General features: G+C 38.9%; 1 protein-coding gene across 1 annotated transcript in view; it reads right to left on the bottom strand.

Annotated features, from left to right (window-relative positions):
• Positions 1 to 13289, bottom strand: part of Cntn4 (contactin 4) — a 1122320-nt gene that overhangs the window by 290595 nt on the left and 818436 nt on the right. The window contains exon 8 of the mRNA XM_008854554.1: positions 9833 to 9928. Within this exon, the coding sequence (XP_008852776.1) occupies positions 9833 to 9928 (96 nt within the window). The remainder of the gene's footprint in view (positions 1 to 9832; positions 9929 to 13289) is intronic.

Raw genomic sequence — 13289 nt, 5'->3', positions numbered from 1 at the left:
TGTCACAATGAAACACATTTCTTTACATAATCCAAAAAATCAGAAGACAATTAGTAACTTCTTATCTGTACTTAAGCGTTATGAGATAAAGATGTCTGACTATGGTAAATGTGAAGGGTCAGTCCTCATCCCAACTCTGGACAGTTCCAGAGATCATCCTCTTGGCTTCAGATGTCCCTGTGAGCTGAGGGAGAGCTAACTGAGACCACTTCATGGCTGCATCTCTCTCTGCTCATCCCTCCCTCCCCACCTCCCTCCCTCCCTCCCTCCCTCCCTTTCCCCTTTCTTTCCTTTCTTTCCTTTCTTTTTTGTTCTCAGCTGAAAAGATGAGGGAGAGTCATAAGGTATCTTTCTAGCAAGCATTAAAACAATGGTTCCCACATATCCTGTGGCAATTGTCCACTGGGTTATTTATGAAATGCTCAGCCAGGTGCATGCTGCTGAAAGAACAGTGTTGATCATTTGTTCTGTTCTGGCTGGTTCATCCATGGTAGCACTCTACTGGACACATAATGTGTTTTTCACATCTCCAAACTCTTCATGTCCCAACCAGCACCTGTGTTCCAAAACAGTAATATCAACATCCATCACTGCTTTCTAAGGCAGGAAGCTCCACACAGAAACTTCTGCGTGCAGTGGACTTTCATGGAATGAGTACAGGCTGTTTATTGTTCAGCCTTATGGATCAAATTTCACTCTCTAATTACCATTTTCTTTTAATATTAATGTGCTTGGCCCTTACTCTAACTGATCAATGGACCTCCAGTTCTAAGGATCAAACCATAGATTTATCTTAAATCTATATATCCATAAAAATACTTTTATAGTGCCTATAATTAAAGTAAGTGCACAGTAATTGCCATGGAGAAAATCTGGATAATTGAGACCATTATTAATTACACAGAATACTTATTTTCTCTCAATAAAGAGCATGGAAACATTTGCACAAAACAAATAAAGAACAGAAGGGAAAGAAAAACAGTTTCTTGAAGTTTATTTCTGCATTGTTTTAAATGAAATGATTCTCTTAGTCAACTGAACAAAACTATATTGAACCAACTGTTAATGAGTTAAATAGATGAGTCCGTTTCTAAATGTTATGGCCTAGGACTCGCTTAATTGCTCAAACAGCTTAATCCCTTCTCTTACTAGAATGAAAAGAAGAATGAAGGTACAAAGTACGAAACTATTATTCTTGGAGAACTTAGAAATCAGGTCAGCAGGCTAATTTAAGAAATCGGAAGCTCAGCTCTACAAAGTCTAGAATTATTCTATGACCAAGGAATATTCATTACTTAGATAAACTTGTTTTTCTATTTACATCAGAATAGTTGTTGATATCTAAGCATTCAAAAGTATAGTTGGTTCAAAAATAGAAAAAGTCAAAGGGAAAGACTGACAGTAACATGGCAAAATATACTTTGTCAGCTTTAGAGATAACTGACAAAAGGGGAATTCATCTCACTTCACTTTTCTTGGTCTTATTCTACAGGGGAGAAGTAAGTTGCTCTTCCAGACATTCTAGGCCTAAATTCCTCCCTTTTACTTCTTTTGCTGTCTCGTTCTTTGAGCTATATAATCCCATGGTTGAGAAAAACAGAATCTGTGTATGGTGTCGTAAGGACAAATAACTCCCAGTGGTCCATCCTCCTGAACATGAAACACTCTACCATGTCATTAGGGACAGAAAATTTATATAGCAAGTGTTCCCTGATCAGTGCAGTTCTCTTTTTTTCTTCTTGTTGTAGTGATCAATGGATGAAAACAGAGGCTTAAAAATGCAGAAGAGTATTCTCTTGCAAACTGATCCACATTTTTCTATGCTGGTTAAATCTCTAAAGCTCTGTAGCCTCCTCTAATAGATATGCAAAGTAGGGGCAAAAGAAAGTGTGGAATTGATTGATCATATTTCAGATAATGCAACTCAGGTCCATATTTTTTTAAACAAACAGAAAATACTCAAGGATCATCAAACAAGATTACCTTAGGTTTATTTAAATATAAACATTTAAAGATACCTCATGTCTATCATGTTATAGCTGCTTAATGTTAATCTATGACTGAATGTTTGCTATTCCTTGCTGAATTGAGATAATTATGTATTTAAGGGAATATATAAAGTTCCCTTGCCAAAAAGTAGAAATGATGATAAGATATATATTTCACAGAATTACATTGTAAACAGCATTCTTACGCATTCAAGTGATATGACATGGAGATTGAAGGGCAGTTTCCTTAGTGGTGAGCAAGGAAAAAGACTCAGATTTAAAGCCTTGACTGTCGGTATTCTTGAAGACTGGTGCAGCAGCACTATGTCAACGCCGTCCTAGGGTTCTGAACCCGTATGACAAGAACTCCCTATTTGCTCCAATGATGAAAGAACTTCGTCTGGATCACTCACCTCCAATGACATCTTTCTTAACTTATTGGGCAGTTGTGGTTTTAAAATTATTTGTAAGAGATAATGAATCTGTCAGGGAAATCTCTCAAGTGATATGACATGGAGATTGAAGGGCAGTTCCCTTAGTGGTTAGCAAGGAAAAAGACTCATAGATTTAAAGCCTTTATTTACCATTTGTTAGATGTTTTCAAATCGATAATTATACTTGAATCTGTTCCCTCATTACACACGCACACACACACACACACACACACACAAATACACAAACATTCACTCATATGTTCACACAATGAGACAAATTGGATTGTGGAAACTTCCTCCATTCTGACCTATAAACACATTTAAGTGTGATTAATTAGGGCCAGAACAGAATATAAGCTAATACTCTGAATGATATTCTCATAGCTTGAATGGCATTAACTGATTGTTAACTTTTTAATCATTTAAAAATTTCACATTTTGCTTGTTTGAAATTGCCATAAACAAGTACAAGACATTATTTAAAAAATAATTCAATATTATTCACAATATTTCAAATTATCTAAAATATCACTGGGACCACAGGTACCTAAGTAGCAGAGCACATGCCTATGCTTGTGAAGACCTAGGCTTAATCATCAGTAACACACAGAGATAGACACACACACAAACATACACATACAACCTTGGCTCCTCTGGCATCCACATGATGCCTACCCTTCTTCCAAGGAAATGAAATGGAACACAAACACAATGAACAGAAAATGTTAACATAAGCAATTACACTGCACATAACCCACATGAAGATCACTACAGAGTTTACTTCAATTGTCATTTTGAGGATTAAGAGCAACATTCAAATCTTAGAAGAATGCTTAAATCAGCATTTTAACAAAGCCAGCCACAGCAAAGAATGGCCACTTTGTAGTAATAATAGATGTGAACTCTAGATGAATCATTTAGATTTATCTGAATAACATATGCCCGATTAAGAGTTGGTACATGAAAATAAGTCAAGAATCGGATCTCTTCGAAGACAAGTAGTTTGATGATTTAACATTGATTTTATGCATAAGCAAATGGAAATGACTAAAACAAGGTTAATAAAATTGTGTTTGTAAGTTTTAATTGTACAAATTAATGCTACGCTTCTTATATCTTTTTAGCCTATTGATTTTTAAAAGGTTTATAGGACATGGATGAATTCCATTCTGCTGGCTTAATACTGTTTGAAGAATTGAGAGCTGTGCTCAGTGCCAGGTTACAGGAAAAAGATGGAGTCTGAAAGTTCACTGAGGGAAAGTAGAGAGAAAAAGGACACTGCTCTCAGAGGAATTTCACCAGCTGTCTAAATTACAGGCATCCAATCCAAGATCTAACCAGCCTTATGTTAATATCTGGTCTGATATCATAGGTGAGGACCAATAAGTATACATCTTAGATATAAGCAATTCTTAGAATGGAGTTAAAATGTGATCTAGGGCTGGGGAGATGGATCAGTGGGTAAGAGCACTTGTTGATCAAGCATGAGGACCTGAATTCAGATCCTTAACATTACCAGAAAAAGCTGGGTATGGCCACACACGTACCTATAACCCAAGTGTTGTGTGTGATAGTCACAGAAGGATCATTGTCATTTGGTGGCTGCCAGCCTAACTCAAGGTTCAGTGAGAGAGCCTGTCTCAAGGAAATAAGGTAGAGAGTGACTTAGCACCCGGTGTCCTCTTCTGGCCTCCACACTTGTACATTCATACATAAACGTACACACACAAACAAAATGGGATCTAGTACATCACTGGGTAAGGCATGCAGACCAGAGGTAAGCTGTGAGTCTATAATACAATGAAATGGATTGGTATTTTGAACAAATAAAGTCGTACTTGACAACAGTAGAACTAAATTTATGAAGCACTGGAAAGCAATTGGAACCGGTTTGTGGAAGGCAATGGGAATGAAGTATAAAGTGGGGGGTCAGGCAGCTTGACTGCAATGTGGATGTCTTTGAGATTATTCTGGTTTTAGAGGATGCTAAATTTCAGCACAGTAAGATTAGTCATGACTTAGCCATGGTCTAGACTAAGTACATAACGGGTTTTGATCTTGAAGCTGATGTCTTGATGCTGAGACCAGAGTAGGTGTGACAGAGTAAAAACTGAAGTCAGATGAGGAAATGCAGCTTAAAGGAGTTACATAATTGGCCTAAGGCCATAGTAGGGTCATAGCAAAGAACTGGGACTACAACATGACCATCCTACTTTCATATTTCACTCTGTCCTTTAGAGAATACAAACTGGTCCATCTGAAATAGGCACAGCATGGGGAGGCATGGTTGATTCTTCTGGGACTCTCATTAGAATCTACAAGGCTATGTCCAGATTAAATGAAACTTATGAAATCTGCAGAAACTTGCAAACAGAGAGATTTTCCTTGGTCAAGTGTCTTAATAAAGGGTCATTGGTTTTCTAGCCTGGTTGCATATTATATGACTTAGGGCACTTTAAAAATGATCAAAGATGCCAGAGAGGATCCCACCTCAAGACATGTGATATAACTGACTTGGGATGGGGCCCAAAAGCCACTGGCATGGGGAATGCAACATATGTCCACTTCATGATCTGCAAAACAGGGATGTGTCCTGGGCTGTATGTAGTAACTCTACACCTTGACATTGGTCACCATGTGCCCTCACATAATCTCTTTGCTTCATTCCCCTTATGGATGAAGCACATGTGCTTACTTCTTATAAGCATCAAGGGATAAGGTAATATCACTTAAAGCATAAAAACACCATAAAGAACTTCACAGGTGGTCTGTGGTAAGGTCCTTGGGTCTAACGTTCTGTTAATGGGATCCAACTTTACTAGGGATGAACTCTGGGTAAAAGATCTAACAAAAAATATTCTAGGTAGGATCTCTAAAATGAAAATAACCTCAGGATCAGAATCAACTTATTTTCTTTACTCTTAAAGACATATTTTCCATAATAATAGTTTAGGAAGAGCTAGCCAAACTTAAAACAGCACTTCTTAGTATAGGTACCTGAGGTGCTGCTTTTCCTTGTGTATAGCCATAAGAACATCTGAAGACAAAGGTAAAATCTAGAGGGATTGATCATATGAGTCTATATTTTTAAATCTTCAAAAAATGTGGGGGTGGGGGCTGGAGAGATGACTGAGCAGTTAAGAACAATAGCTGCTCTTAGAGATGACCTGGATTCAATTCTCAGCACTCGCGTGGCACCTAAAAACCATCCATAACTCTAGTTCCAGGGGATCCAATGCCCTTTTCTGAGCTCCACAGGCATTGCATGACACAGGTGCACTTATATAGATGCAAACAATACATTCATACACAAAAATAAAAATAATAAATAAAACATTTTTCTTGGTCTTTTTTTGAGACAGGGTCTCCCTGTAGGCCCAGCTGTCCTGGATTCACTATGTAGACCAGGCTGGCCTTGAACTCACAGAGATCTGCCTGCCTCTGCCTCCCAAGTGCTGGGATTAAAGGTATGCACCACCACACCTGGCGAATAAAATATTTTTAAAAACTTGTGTGTGTGGCATATGTATGTGTGTGCATTTGCCCATGGATAAACGCATGGAGGCCAGAGGTTGACAACAGTTGTCTTCCTTTGTTACTCTCCACCTTATTGTTTAAGGCAGGGTCTCTCACTCAGCCTGGAGCTTACTATGACGGCTAGAGTGGCTGGCTAGTGAGCCTCCAGGAACCTCTTGTCTCTGTCTGCTCAGTTTTGGGGTTACAGACACATACAATTGCACTAGGCTTTTATATGAGGACTAGAGGTCCAAGCTCAGCAAGCATCTTACCCACTGAGACATCTCCCCAGTCCTAAATTTATTTTTCATATAAGGAATGCTCAGTGCTTCTGCTTGGGTGATATGAATCAAAGGATTCTACTCCCAAGGCCTAGACCTGTGCTGGTTTGGTAGAAAGTGGTCAAAGTTTGTGGATTTTAAGCATAGTGCTGCTTCAGAGTCAACTCCAATTGTGTAAAATGACGAGGGAACCCCAACCCAGTTATGTGGAATCAGATTACCCTTGAGAAATGGTTGGACACTTATAGCCATAATAGATTACTCAGGTGGTTCTAAAGCTACCTGGCCACCCAGGTCAGAGAGATAAAGTGTATGTGGGAACCAGAGGTACAACTCAGGGCTTCTCAAAGTTCAACGTCCATATAACCAGTAGGAAATCTTATTAAGAGCAAGATTTTGGGTTCAACTGGCCCTGCGTGGAGTTTGAGATTCCTCCTCTATTACGAATTCCCAGGTACGATTTGCTGCTGCTTTTGAGTCACGGAGACCTTGGTCACATAGAAACAGACTCAAACTACTCTCCAATGAATAGGTTATGGATTTCAGTGATGAATAACCTGGTAGTGTAAGTACAATGAAAGGACTCATCATGAAGCACTTCATTTCTATCCCTGTTTAATGAGAGTTTGACTAAAGGTCATGAATTCCTGGTGCCAAATGACACTGGATGTGGCAGAAATCAAGGTGAACATTCTAGAACCCAGTAATGTGTTTCTAATACAGAGGAGCACCAAGGATACCCAAAGATATCCATCAGGCTGATTTCATTTTCTTTTTCCATGTCTGTGTCCACATTTAATGGAGAAATCTATGTGATGACATTGCATTTGAATTCATATATGAAAACCAGGAGATGACAAGGGTGCTACCAACAGCGACTGACAGAGTAGTGGAAATACATGATTTTCAAGACAGATTAATTGCTACTCATTTCCGTGTTACCTTAAAAAGGTCTGACAATGCACAGTTTTTGAGATAGGACAAGCAGCATCCCTTACAATGGATTTCATGCCATTACTGAGTACCCCACTGATACAATAAAAGGCTGACTCATTTCCTTCTCTCTGTGTGATCTGGTACAATAGAAACTGGAATACCATATGCTGGGTCTAAAATGCTCAGTAGGTCCAGTAGCTCATGGTGAGTCTGCCAGCTTTTAGGTGGTGCTCAGTGTGGAAAAAAGCAATGAGCAAATCACCGCTGTACAGACTACATTGGAGGTTTCTGAGATTTCATCAGATAATCATTAACTCCAGTGGCCAAGCAGATGGATGTCTGACATGCTCTCTTAAAACCTTCAAGCGCTCCTCTTTGTTGTTTCTTTCCCAATTTCCTGCCTGTGCCTGACTTGCTCGCAGTGCTCCTGTGCACCTGGCTTCTAATAGAGCCCATAATGAGAATATTTATTTCCTTGTCTTTCTCCATCAAAATTGTCAGGAATGTCAGCCCAGCTCAAGGAAGCGGATTTCAGTGCTTCTGACTGCTGCCAGTGGAGACAAGCACACTTCAGTAGATGTCTAAGGATGTTTTCAATAACTTTCTCTGTGGGGGAGGTGGGGGGCAGGGAGAGTCAGCGTCTCACTGTGAGGCAGTACAGCTTCACTGCATTTGGTGTCTTTACTGGAGCCATCATTATAATACGGAGGAACGGTACTTTAAAAATATTCTGATTAACTGCTAGGGTTGCAGTCATGTTACCGAAGCATAATGCTGTTAAGGATTTCTGCAGAAGAAATTAGCAAAAGCTCCCATTTTCATTTTGATCAGATTTCGTATTTAGAAATGCTAGCCTGAACAATTTTCACATAAATCAAAATACATATCTGTGCTTAAGTGGTTTCCTTGTAGAAAGGATAGGCCCTCAATAATACAACAGACTTGATACAATGTTAAGCATTTGTTGAGTTACAACTATGAAATAGTATGACCAAAAATGATCTGAGAGATTCTTTGAAAATTTATTTCAAAGAATAAATGAATTTGAAGGGAAAATGAAGTCCTAAGAAATAAACCCATTTCCAAAAATACAAACCTCAGAAATCTAAACAGAACCTGTGTCCATCTTCAAGAGCCAAAAATCCTAACAATTCCATGTCCTTGGTCCAGGTTTAAGTGAAGTCTGCCTTGTCTACTCCCTTTATGTTCAGTGTGCTTGAAGTACAAGCTTTTTAGCTATTTTGTTAATTGTTATTTTCCACACATTAGATGAAAAAAAGTTACAGGCATGGCTCAGTTGGTAAAGTGCTTATCATACAAGCATAAGAACCTGAATTTGAACCCAAAAGGACCCATAGAAAAAGATGTGTGTTGGTGTGTACCTATAATTCCTGGTCTAGGGAGGCAGAGACAGGTGGATCCCTATGGTTCATTGGCCAGCCTACTTGGTGAGTTCCAGACCAATGAGAAACTCTATCTCCAAAAAAATTTGGTGGTTGGTCCCTGAGGAATGTCACCCAAGGTTGACCTATGGCCTGCATGTACACACACACAGACACAGGCACAGACACACACACACACACACACACACACACACACACACACACACACACATATAGCCCCGTCACATATAGTACAAAATAAAAGAATAGTTTACAAATAGCAAGTTGTTAAATCTGCTCTTTCAATCAAGAACTATATAGAAATTAAAATTAATCATGATAGTAAATATCAAATAAACCAGCTCTAATAAGAATGGAGCTTATCTATCTTGTCATTAAAATGTTTGTGAACTAACAAGTACCACTAGCTATCAAGCCTCTACATTACTGAACCCCAAATGTGCAGTGACTGTTGCTTGGCATTACTGGTCCTTTTCACAGTCTGAAAATTACCTACAAAGCATCTCTCCATATTCTCCCTTATGAAAAATTATATTTCTCAGGGCATGAAGTATCAGAATAAATTGCTTGATTTTTCAGTGTCCTTTGCTCCTGAATATGATTAACTAGAACAGTATGTGAACGGTTTCCTCCTTAGTTCTGTTAGCTATTATCGAACACTATTAAACCCAAGTTAGCAGTGGTTGGTCAGAATCACTAGAGATCAGGGAGTTCCTTCTGGTCCTGGATGTAGAGAACCCTTGTGGATCAGAGCCTTTATTCAGTGGTGTTTAACTGGGCAGTTAGGATGAGAATGGAATTGAATCATTACATATCCAGTTGGTGTCCAGAGTGTTGGAGAATTAGTTGTTGATGTGGAAAATCAAGCCACATACATCTGGTGTCAGAAATGTTGGGAGAACAGCTCATCGATCCCTTCCTAGATCATGAATGGTATAAAATGAAGTAGTGACATCTTTTCTTTTTAACTCAGTAGAGTTGTAACAGGTACTGAATAGTTTAGCTACATCGCTAAAGCAAACACGATTCTGACTTTGACTGGAGCGTATTTCCCTGGTGCCAGGCACATGGCAGTGGTATAGTACATTTGCACAACCTGATATTTTCCTATCCTAATTATAGGAGGCATTCACAACAGCTCTTCCTGTACATAGAGGGACTCTGGGAATCTCTATAAATGACACTGTTCCCTGAGCTGCTGTCAAGACAGAGAACATTCAACAAGAAAAATATCAGCTTGTGAAACGCGCTCATGTTGGTGCATTTATAGGTACCTCCAGAATGGGGTGGCGGGCCGCACAGGAGAACCATTCCCTGACCCCGACGGACTGACACTGTGCTTCTTGTTCTTGTCTTAAAATTTTCAAGATCTGTTGGGAGAAGAAAAGGAAAACACATTTAAACTTTGCAGCCGTAAGATATCGTGGGAAAACATCAGTATTTCCGGAAGAGTTATGCTGAAAAATGTCCTGGACTGCACACGAACCAGAGAAATCTGCTTGGCTGACAGTGACAATATTTTACTGATACAGCCCCTTCCTCGTAGGTCCCATCACTAGATTGACCAACAAAACAGTCACTTGCCATGTGTGCCTATTCCGTCTCAAAAAGCACTAAAATTAAGTAAAGTTTGTCATTAATTTCCTCAGCTACTCTAGTCATGTTTTGAGTGCTCAGTAATCACATGCAATTGTTTATCACCCATTTGTTGAGGGAAATCTGGACCATTTCTAGTTTGAGGTGATTCTGATGAAGCCGCTGTAGACACTCACCTGAAAATTCTTATGTGGGAGACTCGGCTTTTAACAAGGCACTTAACCATTTTAGTAACTTTACTTTTACCACCGTTGTTCTACTCCGATTTAAAGGCAATGAGACTCCCGATGGAATCTCTGGCAGAGGGTGGCTACCCGAGACTGCACTGGACTCAGGATACTTTCATCATTCTGTAAGATTTTGCCTAACACTGTAGGCCTAGGTGAAGAAACTGAGGTTTAAAGAAGTTGTGACCCGCAATCTCTCTGTAATTAAATACTGCCATTATAATGCAAACACTTGTTTCTAATTCTATATTCAGTTCTGTTCACCTCACAAATCTATTTCATGCAATGTTACTTCTCTATATTCATATGGGTATATGCAGTTATCTCCCTCTCCTCTTTCTCTTTCTTTCTCTCTTTCACTTGCTCACTCTGGTCTTTAGAGATAGGGTCCCCAGATGTAGCCCAAACTGACCTTCAACTCACAATCTCAAACTCACCATCTTTCCGCCACAGACTTATAGGAGTCTATTTATATGTGCATACATGTATGCATACAGCACAAATAGACATATATTCACGTACAGATTATTTTGAATTATTACATACTATTAAATACTGAGAAGTAACTGCTTATTATTCTTTTTGAAAGGAACTTTCATTTTCAACCAGGAGGTAATCTGTTTAGTGAACTCAAACTCTGACAGCCCAAAGATCACAGCTTGAGGAAACAATAGTTACTTGCAAGTAAAAATAAGCCAATATACAAATACATGCAATTAAGTGACAGACCTTGTACAGCAGAGCATTGCCCCCTCTTACCTTCCCAATATTAATCCATCTCATAACAAGACAAGGAAGTGCCATTTCTCTGCCCCTCCACCTGAATCATTTGATCTAAGAACCCCATTTTGGATTTGAGGCCTGTTCTAACACAAGAATGTCACATAGGGCTGCAGGCCATGTGACAGATGGAACCCAAGGTGGGGTAACATTGATTTCTTCCTCCATATTAGCCATTTTGATGAGTATTTTATGATGATTATGTTATAAGAGACTAACAATGATTCTATCACAATTGCATGAGTTCAGTATCATCACTGTCCACATTTGCTGGCTAGAAGTGAGAGGTTGTACGAAATCTGCTAAAGGCAACAGCACTCATGAATGGCAGAGGAATGTGGACCTGGACTGGCTTTCCATAGTTGCAAATTGACATGTTTCACACTCACTTTGGTTTCAAGGAGATCTTAGAATATGTAAAGTCTATAGATAACCATTTCTTCATGCAGCTTCTTCTAGAATTAGAAAAACTTTAAACCTATGCATTAGTTTTCATGACATGTTTATAAAAACTGCATTAGGTATCATCAGATTTCCAGGTCACAATGCACACACTGTGAGAAGAGTGTACCTGTCCTATACTGACCCAGGAGCTCTGCAGACTACACTAACATAGGACCTAATTGCAGCTATCCAAGTAGCACCAGGGTGCAGGAGTGAGTGAGATGGGCAAATGGAAGACACATGCACCCAGGGCACAAAGCCAAACAGCACTATAAACTGAATTATATCTATGATGCACTGATTGTCCTTTTTATTCAAAAGATACCAGTTAATGGGTAGGAGAGCACGGCAGTTTTCTTTCTTTTGAGGAAATGTTCTTCTAAAGGAATTGAGAAGAGGTTTATAAGTAATTGCTATTGGTTAGTATTTTAAACCATTATCTGTATAAGAGATACCAATTCCGTCTGAATGATCACTTCTACAAGGAGGTTCTTTATCATGTCATCTGTGCTTTGTACAGGCATCCCATCTAGTTTTTAGAGTGGTATAAAATTAAGAATTGATAGATAATAGAGATCCAGCCCATTTAGACAAATGCAACCATGGTTCCTGGCTACATAAAAGTATGAAAAATGGGTAAGAAAATGAAAAAATATGCGATAATTTTTAACAGTCCTGCTTGAGCTTAAAGAGCTGGATCCAAATTTCCCCCTTTACTTTTTTTTTTCTGTCTTTTTGAGACAGGGTCTCCCTGTAGCCCCAGCTGTCTGGAAACTCACTATGTAGACCAGGCTAGCCTTGAACTCACAGAGATCTGCCTGCCTCTGCCTCCCAAGTGCTGGGATTAAAGGCATGCCATCCAGTTCTACAATATTTGAACATTCAGAGTGTACTGCATTTACCTGTCATTTGAGAAAATATTTAGAAACATTCATTTATAGTTAATAAAAGAATATTCCAGATGGTAGACCTTACCACACACTGAATAGAAAGACTATATTTGGGCAGATTTGAGTTTAAAAACCATCTCTGTCTCCTATTAGATGAGCTGACCTTAGACAAGTCTTAATCTTATTGTAGTAAATTGATAATTTTATGTGCTTTTTTAAAAATTAAGAATCTTGGTAAAATTGAAAAGAAATAAATATTATAAAAGTGCGTATGGACAAAGCATTCCATATTTTAAGGTTGGTGGCGAATATATGCTCCTGTTCATTAAGGAACCTTGACCCAATGAAAAAGTATACCTTAAGAATTTCATTTAATTGGGACTGGAGAGATGACTCAATGGTTAAGAATACTGGCTGTTCTTGCAGAAGTCCTGGGTTCAAATCCCAGCACCCACATGGCAGCTAACAACTGTCTATAACTCTAATTCCAGGGGATTCAACAGCCTCTTCTGTCCTCTGTGGGCACTGCATGACATGGGTGCACTTATACACATGCAGGGATAACACTCACACATAAAAATGAATAAATAAGTTTTTGAAAAAGAATCTCACTTAAAGCAGATTTCTAAGATGCAAAGACATGCCAAAGTAAGCTGTGGATGCTAAGCAAAATAAACGACATGTATGCACGTATTTAGGAAAATATGACAGGCCCCAAATTGATCTTCTCAGATATTATAATCTATTCAGAGTCTAACTGCTAGCTAGTGACATGATAATTTTCCAAGTCAAAG

The sequence above is a fragment of the Nannospalax galili genome, unplaced genomic scaffold, assembly GCF_000622305.1.
Source record: "Nannospalax galili isolate Female #2095 unplaced genomic scaffold, S.galili_v1.0 scaffold846, whole genome shotgun sequence".
In the NCBI taxonomy this organism is placed as follows: Eukaryota; Metazoa; Chordata; class Mammalia; order Rodentia; family Spalacidae; genus Nannospalax; species Nannospalax galili.
The sequence above is the reverse complement of the archived record's forward strand: the minus strand, read 5'-3'. Positions and strand labels throughout refer to the sequence as shown.